The 22043-nt window shown below is 39.0% G+C and overlaps 1 protein-coding gene across 1 annotated transcript in view; it reads right to left on the bottom strand.

Annotated features, from left to right (window-relative positions):
• The window catches only part of brinp2 (bone morphogenetic protein/retinoic acid inducible neural-specific 2), a gene marked incomplete at its 5' end in the record, with an annotated part of 71545 nt that overhangs the window by 42495 nt on the left and 7007 nt on the right, over positions 1-22043 (bottom strand). The window contains one exon of the mRNA XM_079651017.1: positions 18063-18168. Coding sequence (XP_079507143.1) covers positions 18063-18168 — 106 coding nt within the window. The remainder of the gene's footprint in view (positions 1-18062; positions 18169-22043) is intronic.

Genomic DNA, 22043 nt, shown 5'->3' with positions numbered 1-22043 from the left:
AAATATGTTGTTTTCTCCAGAGCTGCTCGACTCGTATCATTTTCAGTGGAAGCTCTAGCAGCAGGTGCTGTGCTATACAATAGGTTTATAATCCTGCCCAGGGGTATATTTTAGTAGTTTTGCAAGCTTTCAGTGGAAACTGTCATCTAGTCTGCAGTCATCATAAACAACCTGCTGTTCCTTCCCACCGTGTTCAGGTTGTTTTCTATCTGCTGGATTTCTTTATTTCCTCTTTTCTCAGATTCTTTATTTCTTAGTTGTACAATGTGCATGAGGTGGGATTGAAATGTGTCCATCCTTTTTTTGTTTCAATGCAAAAGTATTGTAATAATTAAGGAGATTATGTCTCTAAAGCCTTTTATTTAAGATAAATACCTCATTAATCTGCAGAAAATTGCAAGAGAGAAACACTGAACTCTGCTCTTCCTGTAAGTCACTTCAGTTTTTCCAAATGAAGCACTGTTTAAAAACGTTATACTCCACACACTAAAAATGAACATTGATGTTGCTAATGCATAGCTTAAGATGTGTAATGTAGACCAGGGGTTCCCAACCATTATTGTGCCAAGGACCGACAGATACATAAAAAAATTATCGCGGACCGGTTGTCAATTTTAACTGATTTTAATATTTACTCACCAGCAGGTAGCAACAGAGACTAATTGTATGTAACAGCCTGAACAAATAGCATCCAGTCTGCAATGAAACGGTTGTCTCCTGTGTTTTCCTCTTCCTACTTGGCGCACCGGTAATTTTCTTGTGCGCACGAGAGGCTGAGACCTTAGGCTGAGCCGCCGAATCCCTCGGAACATCATAAAAAGCATGTTCAACTGTTTTCTGTTGAAAGTTTAACCAGGCTACTTTTTAAAAAACAACGTTATGATAAAAATATGTTTATATATTTATAATTCTGCAAATATTACGGTAAACTCACAGCTATTTCGCGGCCCGGCATTAAAAACCTCCGCGGCCCGGTACTGGTCCGCGGGCCGGGGGTTGGGAACTCCTGATGTAGACTACTTATTGAGGTAGAATCACACAAATAAATTCCCAAGCTATTTCAAACACTGTCTTTCTTCACAGCGGGGTAAAATCACACTTCAAAATGTTGCTGCTTTCATTTATAAATAAAAAATACAGTAACATGCTAATCATGCTGCCAGAGACTGACTACAGTCGATTAAACCAAATCAAAGGCTGATGTGTGTTCGTATAAGCACATTGTCATCTCTTTGAAACCAACAGGCGGCCTTCAGAATTCATCTGATGGTGCATGTGTGCCTCTCTGTCTAGTACTTATACAATTTATTATGTCAAAAGCTTCCTCTCTCTTCACTTCACAATCTTAGTCTGGATGAATTTCAACAGCCAAGTCAATCCTGCTTTGCCCTGGTATGAATATGCATGTCTTTTCTTTGGTATTTATTCTTTAAATGGCTTGGAAAGAGATGAAAGTAGTATTTTTTTCAAAATGCCATGCTTTGGCAGGTGCTTTGAGGAAAAGTGTATGTGTGTGTGAAGTTATAAATCTGGAAGGGGTTTCTTCAGTTTGGGAGACAGCTAAATAACACTCTTCCCTTCACCAACTCTCTCCCATTTAACCGTTTGCTGATTTGTCTTTCCACTTGTTACAATCACTCACATTTTGAAAGTAAAAGCAGTCATTTTAAACTCAGACTGCTCTGAGTTTGTAAGGATGTATCTATTTTTGCAACAGGCAGGGGCAGCAGTTGTAGTAATAGTTCTTTCCTGAAAAAAGCCATCAAAGTCAGTTTGAGTATAGAGTGAGAAACAGCTGGTTTAAAGTTTAAAATAATCGCAACCAGAAATCCCAGCATGTGTTTTAAAGTATTCTCCCTAACTCAATAGATGTTACGCCTCCAGGTTGCTACTTCCTTTGTATTGCAGTATGATTTATAGCCTCTCTTAACTTGAATTATAATTAATCTAACATTGGTGTCACTTTATTAATTATGTACTGCTCTGTGGAGGGAGTATTAAGACAACCCTTTAATCACTCGTTGAATCCATCACTCATCAATCCGCCATACTGTAATGGTTCCAGGCATAGAGATGTGGATTCGCAATAGGTACTCAGAGGTAAAGTACTTGAAAGCAATCAATCGTTTACTTTGAGCTCAAAGCACAGTTCTGTGACAGGTAATCTGTCAAAGAGGGCAAAGTAAGCAGTCAAGGGCCAGACAGGCGAAACCAAGAAAAGGTTGTGGTCAGCATCAGAGGGGCAAGGAAAAAGGAACTAAGGCTGGTTTGCAAGGGTTGCATAATGCATTAGGGTATTGTCAGGATAAGGGTTATAAGAAGACATCCCCAATCATGAGTGACCTTAGTTATTCTGAAATTAGCAAATCTTTTGCCAAATGACCAGTATTTGTGTTGCCTAAACATAGACATTTAACACTAGAACCGCCAACGGGTACATTTTACCCACAGCTGTTTCTTGATTATATGTAACTTTTTTTCAATAAAATATTCAAGTCTCCCAGTCCGTGACTTTTCCTGAAAGTGTTTTATGTGGCACCCTCTGTTGTTAAACATTTTCAATATGAAGTCAGATTGAAAAAATTGCCCAAAAAATTGCCATTTATACCCATCAGCGCCAGCGGGTAATATTTACCTTATAGAAAATGCAGTGATTTTCGCGCTACTGATCTCCCGCGAAAACATGACGTGTTGCTATAGCAACGCCTGTTGTTTACTGCGATTCCTTATAGATTAGATAGATAGATAGATAGATAGATAGATAGATAGATAGATAGATAGATAGATAGATAGATAGATAGATAGATAGATAGATAGATAGATAGATGGATGGATGGATGGATGGATGGATGGATGGATGGATGGATGGATGGATGGATGGATGGATGGATGGATGGATGGATGGATGGATGGATGGATGGATGGATGGATGGATAGATAGATAGATAGATAGATAGATAGATAGATAGATAGATAGATAGATAGATAGATAGATAGATAGATAGATAGATAGATAGATAGATAGATAGATAGATAGATGGATAGATGGATAGATGGATAGATGGATAGATGGATAGATAGATGGATAGATAGATGGATAGATGGATATAGATATATACAGTTGCAAGAAAAAGTATGTGAACCCTTTGGAACTACCTGGATTTCTGCATAAATTGGTTATACAATTTGTTCTGATCTTCATCTAAGTCACAACAATAGACAAACACAGTCTGCTTAAGCTAAAACCAAACAAACAATTATATGTTTTTATGTTTTTATTGAACACACCATGTAAACATTCACAGTGCAGGGTGGAAAAAGTATGTGAACCCTTGGATTTAATAACTGGTTGACCCTCCTTTGGCAGCAATAACCTCAACCAAACGTTTCCTATACTGTAGCGGACCCGTTCAAATCCAGTTTTGGACAGTCTGCCCTGGTTCCATCCCCTTTCAAGTGCTGTTCGACGCTCGGCGTAACCCTCAGAGCACACTCTCCAATCACAGGGCTTGAGGACTATCACAGGGTTTGTCAAGCGAAGCGGAGAGAATAATTACTTCCGGGTGTAATATTCTCTAAAGCAAATGAGCTGCTCCGACCCTCGGTCCTGACGGACTCCAACTTGTGTTTATTAATCAAACAAATAAATAAACACAAGGATAATTATGTGTTATTGTTGAGTAAATGGAGAATTGCACAGGGGAAAATAACGTAGTCTATCTATGCCACAATTTTAGATGCAGATTTTGTTAAACTAATACGTTTGCGCTGTGGACCAACACTATACATTGACGGGGAAGGGGTAGCAATAAAGATAACACCATTAAACAGTTACACAACATAACATAAATAATATCGATAGCAGCGTCCCTAGCAACAAGTAACAAGTAGTTAATAATAAAGACATTAAGAAAAAGGCATTTTAAACAGTCATTAAAAAGCAACACAATCTACCTGCATTGCATTGCTCTAAACGTGTAATAACGTGCTTTAACCAGTAGGTGGTTTGGGTTAGAAAGCTGTCAAATTTACAGTGTTAACAAAATAAATAAATAAAATATACTGCTGTTTCTGGTTTAGTTTACGACGGATATATTTAGTTATTGTTTTGATATTTGTAACACAAAAGCGATGGAAAAACCCCACAGCAACACAGAAAAGATGGTTTTAACATGACCCAGCGGTCTAGTAGTTAATAAAAAACAATAATATTAAAACAAAATATTGCTACTAACTTTATTGTGAAATTCAAACTGAACGGTAAAATAATAGTTTCAGGTCTATTCTGAGCCCGATCTCTGTAGATAAATAAAAATAAAGAACTATGACAGATGTGTAATATATTTAATGCAGCTGAACCATTTATTACAATGCATTCATGTGATGACTTTCAAAGAGTAAAGCAAGCACTGCTGAATAAAGTATGATTTTATCTTTTAAGAAACGTTTTTTTTCATATGGAATGCAGTTGGAGGTCGACCAATCACAGAGCTTGAGAACTAATCACGGGGTTTGTCAAACAGAGCACATGGTGTAGTCTTGAACTATAGCTGGGGATTCTGGGTAGTGTAGTGTCTTCTGCCATCCTTTACTCCGAAAAAATATTTGTTTCTCCGAATCGAAGGGGAAAAATAAAAAAGCATTGCACACAATTTAAACCAATCAATGTTGTGTGATTAACAAGGATAATCTGGTGTTTTTTAGTCGATGAGTAGTGCAGATAACATTGTAAAATCAATCAACAGTAAGGAGAATACTTACTTCCGGGTGTACAATTCCCGTTATCCAATGAGAATGGACGCTCACATTGCCTTTAAGGGCAGCCGACACAAACGAATGCCGTGCTTCCATGAGCGTCAAATCCCGCCGCAGATGGGAATACATTGCAATCAGTTGAAAGCTATTTGTGTCCCTTTATGAAGCTGAAGGAGCATAGGAGCGTCACAACTGCACGCCACGGGACCCTGACCAAGCGTCGCCATACTTGTCAACCCTCCCGATTTTTGCGGGAGACTCCCGATTTCATTGCCCTCTCCCGGTTTCCTCCCGGGGTCATATTTCTCCCGCATTTCTCCCGATTTCTGACAAAATCAGATTTACACACGACTATTTGCACTCGGACTTTAATACAGCTACACCATTGTTTGGTTTCCCTGGTAACACGTCTCTTTAGTAGCGCGCGCAACTCAAAGTCTGAGAGGGTGAGGCAGATATTCGCAAGGCAGTGCACTTACAACTATAATAAGCATGTTAATGTTAATCTAACAGCTCCGGCGATCCACTAGCGCCCCCCCCCCCCCCCCCCCCCCCTCTAAAGGTTGGCAAGTATGAGCGTCGCTCCTGGACGTTTATGGAGTGAGAGTGTGTTGGTTAGTAATATTGATTTCAGTAGCCACTTGTCTGGAAATACCGAAGACCAGAAACGGTTTTGAAAACTTTTGTCACGTAGTGATCGTCTTCTCAATAGAACATCTTTAATAATGTCTTCTGGCCAATCAGAATCAAGATAACGGCGTGGTGTTGTTGCAGGAAGTTCCGACGGAGAATACTTTTGCTGTAGTACAGGGGTGCACATAGCTGGTACACAGGTTATGTGCGTAATCTGAAATGCGCACCGTCACTTGTGTCACAAAGCGCATTTGTGTACCAACGTACTTATGAAGCTGCCAGCACATTTGATTACACCAGTAGACCAAAAATAACAGACCCACAGGATCAAAAATAAAAGACATAAGGTCTCTTTCTATCACTAAATCTGCAGAAGAGCCCACACTTACCATTTTACCAATTTGAAGCTCTTAAGCCTCGCTCATTATCAATACCCAGTCCATATCAGTGTATGTCTGAGTTTGTGTGTTTGCTCTGCTTCAGTTGGATGCACTCTCTGCAGTAGAGGAGATGATTTTGCTACTCTTGGAGTAAGCCACTGCTCTCAAAACCTCAGGCTTTGGCGACTGTGCTTCAATATACGGTACAGTACAGATGAAGCTGCATCACACACTCATTTTGCGTTTCTTTATGCGTATCTCTTTGCTTGCCTGTCGTTTTCTTTTTTCCAACTGGCTTTAACTTGAATAATCTGCAGTATTATCTAAGAGAATGAAATACACATTTTCTCCAGAAGGGTTGCCATTTGTTTTGGACTCTCTTGCAATAACTATATGATCTTCCAAAGATATTCAGCTACATGAGGGACATGTAGGCTACATGTAAAATGCAGACTAGTAAGTTTTGGAAAAGATAACACCTTGAGACTATTAGGCAAAGTAAAATGCCCCCATAGCCCAACATACATTTTTAAAGTATAAAGTTACATCTTGCTCTCTCCATTTACATCCCTATAACTATCCATTTCTTTAAAAAAAACAACTCTACATTTGAGGCCACAGTTTGGTACATTGAAGTCAGAAAATGCAAAGGAATGTGGCTAGCGAACGATATGCTGTGTTATGTAGTGACAGGTGGTGTGAGAGTTTGTTTCACCGACTACCTAGAGTTTGGCCTGAGCAGAGAGAGGCACTTAACATACCTCTTACCCTGCAGGAGCTCACAAGAGTCATACAGCATCTATCCCCAGGCCCTGATACCACTATTGATGGAATTCCAAAAGAGTTCTGAAGGCATGATTGTGGTGCTGTGGGGGATGATCTGTTAGAGGTGTTCCTGGAGTCCCTCTGAAAAGGCCACCAAGCAGCTATCAGAAGGAGGTCCTTCTCATTTAAAAGTGAGTCCTGAGGATCAATTTTTGAGATGGCATTTTAACCTGTTAAGCCCGAGCCTTTTTTTACCACCTTCCGAGGTAATACATTAAGAAACTGCCTTGACTGTGAGATATATTAGGTGCAAGTCAATATTGGCTCTCAGAAATATCTTTTGATGAACCATTCCTTCAATGGGACCATCAACGGACTGGTACAGTTTGGAATTGTTCTTACTGGCATGAACATGACTGTGCACAAACCAGTGTTGTAGTCAAGTCACCAATTCACGAGTCCAAGTGACTCTCGAGTCACCACTCTTGAGTCACCACTCTTCGAGTCCGAGTCCGAGTCACCAACGGAGAGTCGTAGTCAAGTCTGAGTCCAAGTCCGAGTCACCCAAGGAGTGTCCGAGTCGAGTCCGAGTCATCATTACCTGTGTTCGAGTCCGGGTCCAAGTCCGAGTAACCCAAGGAGTGTCCGAGTCGAGTCCGAGTCATCATTACCTGTGTTCGAGTCGGAGTCCAAGTCCGAGTCACCCAAGAAGAGTCCAAGTCAAGTCAGAGTTACGAGTCTTCATGTATTAATCTTCGTGGATATATGTATTGAAATGTAGCTGCTCCTCTACATTGCTTTCATCCTGTCATGTTATACTAACATGTCTATTGAACTGCTGTGAAGCGAGTTTGGCTACAATTCATGTAATAGGTGCTATACAAATATAAAGCTTATTACTAATATTATTATTATTATTATTATTGTAAATGACCTTTAATATGTCTAACTATATTTAAAATTAGTTTTTTTTTCTTTTAGAGAAGTGATTATATTTGTATGCCAATATTTTTTTATGGTAAAGTTTTAGTTTTGCACTTTTATTTTGATAGTAATAAGATCGGGACTCTTATTTTGAAGGAACTTTTACCGGAAGTTAATGGAGCACACATACGTATAATGACGGATAGATGACGAACCAATTAACATATACTAACTAGTTACATTGGGTTTTTAACACCTGGCTGATAAGGGTACAAGCTCTTACGTTGGTAATGATTGTATTAAAGCAAGGGTGATCAATAAGCAGATACCATCGGTTATAAAGTCTGACCATCATTCAGCCGGGGACGCTACAATTATTATAGTGAATGTTTAAATTCTATCAATAAAGATTAAGCCCCAGAAAGCACATGACTACTTAGCATGCAAAATGACGTCATTCTGCATGTTAAGTAGCCATGTGCTTTCGTGTTATGGGCTGAATCTTTATTTATTGATTAGATCTCGTTACTCTGATGATAGTGTTCAAGACAGCCTATATGTCTGAACTTGATCCTTAGAGTAATGTGTTACGGAGCCTTCTCTTCAATATTGTTTCCACATAACGAGCATTTTTCACTGCTCTTTTCCAATGTGGAAGCAGAATGTGTGAAAGCATACAGCACGATGCGGGGTGTGTCTCTGGACATCTCTAGACCATCGTGCGCGAGAATTCACGAGTCCAAGTCCGAGTGGCGTCAATCAGTGCGCGAGTCCGAGTCAAGTCCAGGACTCGAGTACTCCATCTCTGGCACAAACTGCATGTTTACATACTTTCTAATAGGTTTTTAGGCTGGTTACGTTTAGTGGGAAAGGCTTTGCATTCAGGGGATTCTGTTATGGTCAATATTGAGAGTCGTCCTCACGCAGAGTGCGGCACAGAGATAACCTTTCCTTGACTGACTGTGATTTGGTTTTAAACATACACAGAGGATATGGTGATAAGTACATTCTAAATGTACAAGGGCTATCTGAAGCCTTGAACAACTCTGTATGAAAGGGCCTTCTCAGGCTAGATATACTTTTGGAAATATACTGAAATACTTCTTGGGAAATGGAAAGTTTCAAGGATTCTAACCTATAAAGCTAGCGTTTAAATGAGAGGACAGATGCTATGAAAGTACATTCCAAGAGAATGCGGACATAGAATAGGGAGGGAATAGGCGACAAGGTTACAGCCTAAGTATCAAACGGTGGAGGTTGTTGCTAAAGTCCTTTGAGGGTAGAATCCCTGCTGCTACATTTAAGTGAATGCCTCTACTCTCAAGCATCATTGGGCTGTGTTGGAGACCAGAGAGTACTCAAAAGGCTCTCAATGGAGAACTAAAACGTTTTCTAGCCACCAATACAGAGGGAGATCAAGTTATAACGGATGTACAAAGTGGGTTTTAGCACAAGGGGGAACAACAATTGTTTTAACTTGATATCTGCGGCGGGGCTTTTTATCAGCCTATACACCTGGGATAATGTCTATATTAGATACTTTAACACCTTAAACCTTCATGTGCAGCATTCACTACTAATACCGGAAGTAGTTTGCCCCTATGCATTTAGCAAAGTGGAAAGTAGGGGTCTTGGGTGAGCATAGAGCAAACAGCCACATACTTAGAAATAGAATTCACCCTTTATCAGTGTTTCCCTAACCTTCCATAACCTAAGTTTTTAGTTTCTTAGCCTTATCTGTGCCTTAACCACTCACCCCGACCCTAGCCCTTACCCCTTACAATAGTCCTTCCTTTCCTAATCATAAACATTATATAGGTGCCATGCCCAGAGACGAATGTTCTTTACTGGCAGAATGGTTGGTTTCTTTGAATCTCTGAGTCTTCTACAAAATATGTGGCCTTACTAAACATAACTTGATTAACTGTTGCAGAGAACATTTGTGTTCAACAGAGGTAGAGAGCTCAAAACACTATTCACTAAATATGTTCCACTCAACCAGGTCACTTGCTGGGATTCTTGAATGTTAAATGATGATGACCTAACAGGACCATAATAAGACTTGTAGAATACATAATACAAAAATGGAGGTTTAATTACACTAACCATATGGAAAGATTACTCAGTATTTTTACCGAAAAGTAACACAAACTATACAGCATTGCTTGACAGTGACGTTAGAGAGGTTCATACTGTATGGGGAGTGAACAACTTTTGTGTGAGGCAAGGTATTAGGTTAAGAACTGAACTGAATATCAAGAACAAAGCTTTAACTGATCCAATTTTATGTGCTATCTAGAGTACAACACTTTCTCTCCCATTTCTCTCAGTTCGTTTCCCACTCCCAAAATAAGCTTTCTGCTCGCTTACCTCTTTCTCTCTTATTACAGAAACTGCAGGGGGTCGACGAAGCAAGGGACTAAATTGTGAAGTTGTACCTACCGAGATTCACACTCCTTTGGTTTTTTCACCACCACATTTCCTGGCTTATGCCTACCGTCAATCCCTATTTAATCCTTTGTTCCTCACCTTGCAACCATATTCAATCACACCACTCAGACCTTCTCATTCCTCACCTCCTGAACCTCTTTCACCTTACATTAAACTCCAATAAACTAATTTGCATACATACAATATGCTTGCAACAGGAAACATGAGCAGACAGAAAATCAAGTTTTAAAAGGGTTTCCAATGGTTCTTAAGGGAGCTGAATCAGCAGCAACCACACACATATAGTATGGACAACACTCTGCACAGAGACTGTTCTAAAAGCTGATAATGCTTAGGACTGAAAAATGAGAACACCGGTTGGATATCTTAAATTAGATTAATTCAGTCTTGACATAATCTGTCAAAAATACGATTCTCCATCATATTAATAGCATTGTGTTGTATAATTTACATTCATAATAATAAATACAATTTTAAACCCAACTTTCCTGGTAGCCGTCACATCCATACAGTGTAGGGCAGTGGGTGGAAGCCTTTTACAGTTTAGCGCTTTTGCTCATTATTTAATATATTTGATATAAAAAAAGAAGAAAAAGGTTTTTCATTTTGGGCAAAAATTAAGCATGGAATGGCTCAATAATTAAATAGTTTCAGCGGATAGAAGAAGCTTACATCTGTTGTAAACAAAAAACAAATTGTTCAGAGATATATTATTGTTTAAAAAAAAAATCTTATTCAGCAATTGAGTCAAAGAGAACAAGGTAAAACTGTAGATGAGATTTCTTGGCACAAAGGGAGTTGATTATTTTCATTTCAACACATACAGAAAGTAAATCACTGCAGGTCCCAGTAAACCTTTTGTCTGGATCAGTCAACATGTTCATCAGAGATTTGGGGATACATGTTATATACATGTAGGGCACAGATACTATATTAACTGAGTATGAATTTATTTGAGTCCACTTGCCTTGAGCTTTTTCCCCAATAACCCAATGTCCACATGGGGCATTGTAGTGAGAGTAGGGTTGCTTTCTTTGGTTAGGTGTGTGCATTCTAAAAGCTGCTTATTCTAAATAATGCAATTGTTTATGTATTTTGTGTACCCCACACATTCCAGTGCGTTGTTACCCAACTTACTGTCCCTAGACACTTGATTTGTTGTTGATGCACTCATAGTTCATCACACCACCCACACTTACACACACACATTCACATACATGCTACAGCTGCAAAACTAAAGAGGTTTGATTTTTCAAGCAAAAAACTGGCAAAAACATTTAAATAATACACTTGAAAGCGTGGCTCTGGGTCAAGGCTAAAGTCAGGCTATTTCTGACAATCATTAAAGTAGCCACTGTTGGCACCAACGTAGTGGTTTTCATTACACAGAAGCACTGACACACATACACCCAGGCAAAGGCCCAGAGGTACACAACACATACAGTCATGCAATCAGGGATCAGAGAGTGTAAGAACAGTGGAGTGTTGAAGCATCCGGGAATAGAAAATACAAGGAGACTGTTTTTACTTGGCAGGAGAATGTACAGGACTGAGCTTTAAGGCCCTAACACACCAAACTGACACCAAAGAACACGTCCCGACGGACCCAATTGTTGTGTCGCCTCGCTTCTCCTGCGTCTTGGCCAAAAAGTCGCACTGGAACACACCGCAAAGACTTCAGCAGACGGCCAAGTAGGACGTACGCACTGTGCATGCGTGAGTGGCATTAACTGTCCTTACCAGCAAGCGGCGGTAGTGTGTATTCGTCATTCAAAAGAGGCAACCGGAAGACAGACTGCGTGTATATACAAACAAACAAATAGCGTGCGTTCCATTTTCACTCTCGTCCATCACAGACTGTTCCACATAACGACTTCTAATCGAAAACATGTTTAGTGCAGTACTGGAAAATGAAAGTAGCCGTCTGTGTGTGCCTTCTTCACTTCCGTTTCGCTTCTCATGCACTGATTCGCTAAGCTGAACAGCCAATCAGAGTGATATCTTTTGCCGACAGCCTTGAATCAGCGGAGGAAGGTGTCGGGACGGCCCAAAAGACACAACGGTCGGGGACACACCCATCTGAGTAGGGCGGCAAGCCAGACATCTATCGACGGCCAAAATTGGCTCGGTGTTTCAGGGCCTTTAGAGAAGTGGTTCCCAACCTTTTTTTTACCAAGGCACCCCTGAAAATATTTCTTGACCCCAAGGCACCCCAACTTTTTTTGTAGATTTAAAAACCACTTCAGAGCTTAAACTAAAAACCATAAATACACCATAAATTGGTTTTCAAATGTGTATTTAATTGAATAGAACATTTTATAGAACAAATAATGTATTCACACATAATAACAAGAACCAGACTAAAAATGTCAACACCATTTCTATGATGAATTCAATATTATAAACAGGCCTACTAAGTAGGCTCTTTTGTTTTGGCTGAAAATAGTAGGCCTACCTGTGTAAAAACACGAATACATATCAATACAGTTATTATTTTACATTTGGATTTCAAAAGAGGCAGGCCTATGATCACTTAGATTAAATAATAACTTAATAGAATTGGAGGGATGAAACAATGCCCTCTGACCTGACTGTGGTCATGTGACTCATCAACCACATCCCAAATATGAAACATTCTGCATTTCGCTATCCAGATAATACTGATTGACAAAATCATAAATCATACATTTATAAGAAAGGCACACAAATTAACATCCAAACATAAACATTTCTCAGACCGTTACACGGTGCTAGTGCGACACTTGTGCCTGCTTTTGTGAGCTTTTGTTTGATGCGTGGGGGGATAGTGGACAGCGCAACACGGAGGTCCTGCTCCGCTGACAGCCGGGTCCGGGTCTTGTTTTTGACATATGCGAGTGAGGAAAACGCCAGCTCGCACAAGTAGGAGGTTGGAAACTGTAAAAGCACCTTGATGGCACTCTCTGAGAGGGATGGATACTCGTGTCCCACAAGCAGCCAAAATATATCCAGACGTAGTTCCCCGTGCTTCAGTTTCAGTGCGCGGTCCATAGATAGCTCTGCGAGTTCATCCTGAGCTCTGCTGTTTAAACTTGTGGCTGATATTAATGTTATTTTAGACTTCTTTTGCACTGCTGTTCCATCATGTTCTGTCATCCCTGCCTGTGTTGTTGAGGGCTGGGGTGCTTCTTTATTTATTGTCACTACGTGACGATCCATCTTGAAATTATTTGGCGCGAGGATAAAAAGCTGCTCTGCACACCGTAAACAATGACGGCTGACGTAAATCATGAGAATTTAAGCTGTTTAATATTTCTAAATCTGAGCAATATATGTTTTATTAGCTTATGAACTCCATTGTACATGTAATAAAATAAAGTGTATATGAAGTGAAGTTTATTAAGCGAGAAAAAAATGTGGAACATAAAAATACGTTTTTTTGCGGCATACTTGGACAGTGCTCGCGGCACCCCAGTGTGCCCCGGCACACCGGTTGGGAACCACTGCTTTAGAGTGTCTAACATATCACCGAGAAGTGATGTAACCCTTTCCTGTCTTATAACTGATATGGTTTCTTCTTTGCTTTTATCATTTATCAACGGTTAAGAGGCTCAAACACAAAAAGGCTCTGAAGTAAGAGTGGTTTATCCTGTTACGAGGAGAGGTTTACATTTAAGGAATTACTGGGAAATACTAACCAAAGTCACATTTTCAACAGTTACATTTGATGGTACCTTCCCACAGAGATTCCTGTTTTAAAATAGCTTCCCCGTAGATAGTCATTCCATAACTAATGACTCAATAAGGACATACATAAATATTTAATTTAGTGCTAAAGCCAGAAACAACTTGAAGATCTAATTGTTGTTGATTTGGCTGCCAGTATAACAGCCCTCAAATCTGGTTAAATGGAACCCATCAGGATAATTGGTTGGAATTAGAAGATGAGTTTACCCTTGGACATTGCTTTGGTTCTCCAATCCCATTACAAAATCAAAGTACATTACACTATTGGTAATTAGAATGAAAGCTTATGCCTTTAGTGGAGGGCAATATCATATAAACGTATATAATATAAGACAATATATGGGATTCATAGAGTGGTAGCAAATTAAATGTAATGTATCTAAAAAATCTCCTATATTAGTCTTGAGCTGCTTATAGAAATATGTTTTTTAGCATCTAACTATGTAAAATACTTTGTGGAAAGCTCTACTATTAACCTTTTTAATTCTAAAGGGCCCTCTGGGTTTTGAGATGTATTCCTACAATGTAATAAAGGGGTTGTTAATTATGCTAATTAAATATGACCTTGTTACAAATAACTAGTATTCATCAGACTGAAACTGGTTTTAACTGCACGTTTGTGCATACAAAAAAAAAGGTGAATCTCACTTAAAGCACTTGTACAATAAAACCATACTGGAAACAAGTGAGTGTTGGAAGATGTAAATAGAAACTTGTTCTTGAATGAGATCCATTGTATGTCTGTAACGCATAGGGGATGTAAAATACAATGCACAAGGTTTATTAGAGCTTTTTGGCTGAAAACTACAGACTGCGGTTGGGAAGTTTGATAAGTATATATTAGTATCAGTATCAAATAACACATACGAGTAGGACATTAGGCCAAATGTAGGTTTTAACGAGAGCTGTTGCTCAGAAACCAAGCAGTTTTTCGCACTTTGTTGGATGTCACACTGAAGTCAGATCCCCTGCTGATAATGCTCATCTCTTATTAGAAGAGCAGGGCATAGTACATTCATTTCTACAACACTATTGCCTTTGGCTTTACAAAAGCGCTCACTCTGAAGCAGTGGATCAATGAAATGTGTGATACCTCAAACTTGGGATTAGGTACAGTCTCAAGGACAAACACAAATGACTAGAAAGTCTGCCCTGAGCCCTCCCTTTGACTTCTTTTTAGAACAGATTACAGATCAGTGCTGATTTTCCAAAAAGGGAAAGGGAAAGGATGGCTGGCAAGGGAGTGTATTATCTTTTGACTTTACGTTATTTTACTATTTTTCATACTAGACAGTTTGCCCACAAGCCTGCCTTGTACCCAAAAACATCTGAAAAGTAGTTGCGATCATCAGTTCAGCAGAAGTAGTATCTGCTATTGAATTATTAACACCTGAAGTGATACATGTCACAGGAGATTGCTTCAGAAGTATGATGAGTTTTCTCCATGGTCTAAAAGAACAATGGGAACAAGGTAGTTAGCCACCCCACCATGAAAGAGCTGACTCTGACAATTCAAGGGAAATGACCCTGTGAGCCAATTGTGATTTGCAAGTGACCCTTGAAAACTAGGATGTAAAGAATATGGTAATTCAGAGCTACTTTAAAAATTAATGTTTAGGCATTCATCAAGACATCTAAAAATAATCTGAATTGAACAAAATGTTCTGTCTGATCTCTTTTTTATTTATAATTATTTATTATCCAAAAATCAAGAATCAATTATGCAATACAGCAGAGAATTAAGGTGAGCCCTTCCCTACCTTCAGAAGACTCTCTACACACAACATTCTAGACAGTGAAGCTAAAACATACAAGTACATAATCGATTAATGATTCAGTGAAAATGAATAGATCCATAAGGTAAACATAGCTTTAATATTAGCATTCTTCCTGAAATTAAGCTGATCCTTTGTTCAGCTGCATTTTTGCAACAACTGTTATAGTTAGAGTTATCTTGCACTAATGATTTGCACATTGTATGGACAATCTGCACACTTTATGGATAATCTGCACATTCTATGGACAATCTTACACTAATATACATTCTCAAAATATTGAAGTGAAATATTGAAGTTATTTTGTATATATTGATTTTTGTGTTTTTATTTAGGTCTTAATGTGTGCACATGTAAACATGTGTCTTTGACCGTGTATATATACATATTTGCACACATATTTTTATATTTTTATATTACATTTGTTTTTATATTCGAGATTGTGGGAAACGTTATTTCAATCTCTCTGTCTGTACACAAACTGGAAGATTGACAATAAAGTTGACTTTGACTTGACTTTTGACTTTGACTAGTTAATGTGTGATCAAGAATGAGAATGACAGGGAGTTAGTGAGTATATAGGTAAAAGAGGTTGACTAAAACTCAAGATTATAAAGTAACCAAATCAAATTAAAGCCACCTCTTAAACAGCAATTTAGACACATGTATGTATTTTGTTTTGGTTAAAGGTTAGTATTTGCCAGGAGTGGCAGTAAGGCTCTCCCTTCTGATAAACAGAGCGGATACTCAGCTTTGAAGCTCAGCAAAAACTATGCATCTTACATATTGTTTAAGGTGCAGAAGCATAATCGCTGTAGAGAATGGGGATCTCTTGTCCATATCCAATATGGTCATGTAGCAAATAAGCAAATGTTTTCCCATTAATATTGAGTGTTACACTGATCCCGATATTCACTGGATTTGTAGTGTTCACTGACCACCTCCTGCTCCATCACGGCATATTTGTCAACCATCAGCAGCTGTGTGCGTGGCTCACAAGCCATCTTCAAAGGGAATTTTAATCATATCATCAGTGGAACCACATGTTCAACAGTGTTACCTTTGTTATCCTATGGTCTACACTAATCATAGTTTTATCCTTGCCTATTGAAAACTAAAAACTAAATGTGGATGCAGATAGGAGCCTGAGAAACCAGTCAGGGTGATTGATTCCTTCCAAATGTCAATATAGGAAGCAGTCCTGTTAATATTGTAGCATACATCAAATGCTGTCAGTACAGACATTTCATTTGCCGGATCACCATATTAGATATTTTGAATATGCCATGCTAATGGCTCTTCCTTACTGTACAATAGTTTGTACTCAAATAGTTTATACAATTGTTTATAGACTTACTCACAGCTTTCCAGCCCATCCTGCAACCCACTCTGGTCCCCCGAACATGTCTAAATTGAGATTTATCCCATTGAGTGGTGATCATTTTCTTTTAAGAAATAATATTGACAATAACCATAATAATTGTTTTAGTACTAGAGCCCTACGAAACAGATACTCATGTAGCTTTATCAGTCACAATCATACAAACACTGTGCGCTATATTACAAATCTTTGTAACACAAACTAATTGGCAATATGTATAACAATCTTTTTTATATCAATTTTTAGTTTTGTTTTGTTATATCCAATTGAAAATAAATAAAAACATGCCTTATTTTCGGTCTATCCCTGTGTATTTTATATCACATTGTGTGTTTGTCTCTACTGACCTTTGTGCCAATTAATAAAATGTTCTGACAGTGGGGTCTTTAATACTTGTATGACAACCATGTATTACACAAATATACAACTTTCAAGGAACAAAGATGGCCCCTTCTGAATGTAATCAGTTTTAAACAAGATGCTTATACTGAAACTTCTTCTTGTTTGCCACAAAGTATATACAAAAGCTATAGGTAGGACTATAGCATTGGATGCATTGTTGCAAAACTCACTGCACACCAAGTGTTGCAAAATTAATAAGGTTATTAAGGCTAAGAATATTACCCAGAATTATTTTAGCAGTGTGATTGAATGTCCATCAGAGGTTTCTTGTTCCACCAATAACCATCATCAGATTGATTAGGTTATGCTTTTCGATTACCACTTCAGCTTCACTTGTGTACTTTTTTTCCAGGGTGTAGTTGTTAGAGGGGTGAGGTTGGGGTCAGTATTGCCAGACATGTTCCATCTACAGCCTGGTAAGATAACCCATTCCCCATGAGACCGAGATTCAGTCAGGCAGAACAGACATATAAACTACTGCAGCGTAAAGTAAAGGGTCATCCCGGCCAACTGCTACACACAGGAGGTGAGAGTCTTGGCAGGGTGGTGGATGGAGGTGGTGACAGAGTGTGTGTTCAAGTGTGTGTGTGCATGAAATCCCTCAGTGGACCTTTTCTTTTTCGTGAATGCGTCTGTGTGTGTGTGCACAGATTAAAGTATATTTGAGAGGTTGTGTGTGTGTGTGTGTGTGTGTGTGTGTGTGTGTGTGTGTGTGTGTGTGTGTGTGTGTGTGTGTGTGTGTGTGTGTGTGTGTGTGTGTGTGTGTGTGTGTGTGTGTGTGTGTTGTGTGTGTGTGTGTGTGTGTGTGTGTGTGTGTGTGTGTGTGCGTGTGTGTGTGTGCGTGTGTGTGTGGGTGTTATAGAGCCTTACCCTTTAGGTGGATCTTATTTTCCGGGCTGTGCACCAACACCGAGCTAACTGAATCCAAGCTGTCGTAGTTACTGCAGCCGAGAGGGCCCGTCCTTGTTTCAGTTACCTAGGAAACAGAAGAAGGACAGATTTTTTTTAAATATATGTTGTTGTTTTTTTTATTTGCCACATTAGCACTGCATGGGGAAGGCGTTTTCTTTCCTCCCATTTCTGGCAGTAAAGTACACAGCTTGTGGCAGGCAGGGTGTGTGAAGGCAGGCAGAGGAGTGGATGTGGCGGAGCCCCCTGACAGCAGGGAAAGGTGTCGCCATCTTTTTCTTCCCTCCCACACCTGCAGCCGCCTGCAATGTGGTGGCTGTCTCGTGGAGAACAGTGGAAAGGAGGAAGAAAGCAAGCACAGGTTCTTGAAAAGGAAAATGTAAACTTTAAAGAGATACAAAGGGAAGGTTGCATTAAGTCTGATGCCTTGTTCTGGTTTAAAGAGTTGTTGCAAGTGTGTGTTTGAAATCACCCGGATCTGTATGTGCATCTGATATTCAAAAGGTAAGATTTTAAAGATGTTGCCAAGATGTTGGAGCAGGCATTGTGATTTTGGATTCTGGGTGGCCACATCACAGGCAAAGCTACATTTGTGTTGTATAATTTACAACCACGAGAGCAAAACACTATTTGTTTTTCGAACTAATGGAAAATGTAAGCCCCTATAACAACTATTCCCCAAACCTTGACATGTTTTATATCCTGTCTTCACGCAATATGTTCAAATAGTAGACTCATTTTAAAGTATGTCATATGACAGTATATTTCACCCAGAACCCAAGAAAATATTCATTGTATTATGCAATATCTATTATGCAGCTAAAAAGACAGATTATTCCCCCAGGAGATGGTGCAGACCAAAAACAGAGCTAAAAGAGAAGGAAAATTGCATACATAAGGTGAACACTAACATGTCGCTCCATTTCTGCTGGATATGTATGTGGGAACTGTTTCCTAACAAGTGATAAGTCAATAATGTACTTTTTTCAACTGTCCCAAACTGGCCGACAAAATGTTATGGCGGGGTTAAGGTTGGATAAGGCTTAGGCACAAACATGATTTAAATTAGGTTTAGGACAATAACAAGATGAGCAACAAACAGAGAGGTGGATGAAAGAGTTATATCATTGTTAAGTGACTCCTGCTGCTTGATATCCTTGAAAAAAAACAGAAAAAATGTGTATATGTATGCATTTTTATAACAATCTCTCATCTGCCCTCACTCTGCCATTCTGTCTTTCTGTAGACAGTTAGAGTTGGTTTCTGATTTGCGTATTTTAATTTCACAAATGACTTAAACCAACTTACTGAGCTGAAGAAATGTAATTTATATATCTGCTGTCACTTCAATTAAATATTCATTACAACTGTAGTTTGATAACTGAATTATAAAAGTAACGTGTTGCACTACTCCGTTACCGTTTGTAACGCGTTACACCCAACTCTGGGTACAACACATATTTTATTTCCAGAGTGAGTGCTTTAAGATAGTACAATTAGCCTTATAAGATGGATATAGCCTCTGGCAAAGCCATTTTCCAGCTAAATCACACTCTTTGGCAAATGAAGCAATCTGTGCGCACTTGCCATCCTTAAAATACCCCTGTTCCTCAATTCTACACACTGTTCCTTGCATTGAGATTGCATCTATTATCAAAAGACATGGAAGTTAGCCTTCAAGGCGCTACAAAAAGATACATAATCTCAAACATCTTTCAAAAATCTCAAAGAAAGAGAGAAATCACTGAGATTTGGTTAAAGATTAGTGGAACATAAAGGCGAGAAGCAAAGAGAGATTAGTGGAGGGGAGAGAGGCTGTTTTGGGTGTTGTTCAAGATGTGAGTGAAGATAATCTTTGCTTTGATAATTAGAAAAAGACTCCACTGTTGCATCTCAAAGTCGTTGTTGTATCGACAAAATGAGTTCTCTTTTAAAATAAAAGTCAACCTCTTAAAGTCTGATCAGACTGAACTAAGGGGGAATTTCTGAGGCAGCCTGTTGCCAATAAAGTCAATGCAAAGCAGGTGCATATTTGTATAAAGTATCACTTTAATAAAAGAAGTCCATGAGTCTTTTTCTTTTTTCTCATGTTACTGTAAATGTCTATCTTACTTTAAAAATGTTTATTCCCTTAGTCTACACTTTACATTTTACTTGTTTTCTTTGAGGAAAACATGAAAGCAGAATATTTACACTGTGTTACACCAAATGCATGCTGGGCTTGTTTGTTACTAATGTGAGGAACTTCAATGATAACCCACCTGAGAGCTTCCACCCCCGCCTTTGCCTTTGTTGAAAACTCCCAAGAGCTCTTCACTGAGTGGATCATTCAACATGGGCCATTTTTGTTTTTAATGTTTATTCAACATGGTGCATTATTCAAACATGGCAGGAACTGTGTGTTTTTCTCATGACCCCAAACACTTTGTTTTACATTCCCTTATGTATAACTGTTCCTGTTACAACAGCCACATTATGACAATTGATTTAAACAATTGTCAAACAAAACACATATTATATTTACATTGCTATGCTCATGTAACCTCTTCATTGATGTGCATTGTATCAAAAGATGGCACTGATGGTCTTGTCCTCTCTTGAAGTTAGATGTACTACAATAGTGATTTATTCTGTTATATGACAGCATCAAATAAAAAGTAAACACCATAAAGTAATATTGGAGATTTAAGTGACACCAAAGGTTATGGAGATTTAGTTCTAAAATTACTTTTCAGCAATATAAAGCTTTACTTTTCGTTTTTATATGGCTATATACTATAGTGGTCAATAAAAAATCTTAATTTGCACAAAATGTTTTTTACTACAACATGATGAGATTTTATAGAGGAGCAAAGTATCTGGTTGCAGTTCCCTGCTGATTCTGGCTCTTAAAAATGACAGGGCTGTGGTGAAAAAAACATCTTACACAGCCAGTTCCTCTCATTACAAACAGAACATTTCACACAGGTTTTACATATGGATTTATCTTTCTCTCATTGAACGGTAGTCTGCACTAAATGTGTGATAGAGGTTCCGCCACTTTATTGCCGGAGATAAAGATAATGTATTCCACTCCCACCTCCCACACAGTGCTGCAGCGACAGAGCCCAGAGGCGTACATGGACACAGGTCAAGTACTTCCCACTCAGTGTCACTTCCTCTCGGGGTGATGAGTTCATCACGGCGCGGCAGGTGGCTTGCATACCGGAGATACTCATTTAGCAGACACATGTAAAGGATGCTCCTCTCCGGGTGGGATTGGTTGTGTTTTTGTTGAGTGTGTGTGTGTGTGTGTGTGTGTGTGTGTGTGTGTGTGTGTGTGTGTGTGTGTGTGTGTGTGTGTGTGTGTGTGTGTGTGTGTGTGTGTGTGTGTGTGTGTGTGTGTGTGTGTGTGTGTGTGTGTGTGTGTGTGTGTGTGTGTGTGTGTGTGTGTGTGTGTGTGTGTGTGTGTGTGTGTGTGTGTGTGTGTGTGTGTGTGTGTGTGTGTGCAGGCAGGCACCATCACTGGATGTTTGCAAAAGCTGAAAAACACCTACACGACAGTATTTACCTGCCTGTCATTCTTCCAGAAGGAAAGCTGTTTTATTCATGTCATCATATACAGGTAATCAGATTAATTTCAAACCTTTATTTAACCAGATGAATCCCATTGAGATCATCGATCTCTTTTTCAAGGGAGACCTGCTGCAAGTAGGTTCCACATGAAGGCATACAAACATAAACAACAGAAAAACAAAAAGGACATCATACAACATAGATACAGGGATTTACAATTGACATACCTAACGACATGTACAGGTACCAACAGTATCAGATTGCAAAGCATCTATCCGAGCTTTAAAAACATGCAGTGGAACCAAATTGCTCAGTTTCCATTATTTTTGCAGACTGTTCCAAGTTAGAGGAGCTGCACACCTAAAAGCTTTCATCCCTAAGACAGTA

Source organism: Notothenia rossii (assembly GCF_949606895.1).
Source record: "Notothenia rossii genome assembly, chromosome: 9".
In the NCBI taxonomy this organism is placed as follows: domain Eukaryota; kingdom Metazoa; phylum Chordata; class Actinopteri; order Perciformes; family Nototheniidae; genus Notothenia; species Notothenia rossii.
The sequence above is the reverse complement of the archived record's forward strand: the minus strand, read 5'-3'. Positions and strand labels throughout refer to the sequence as shown.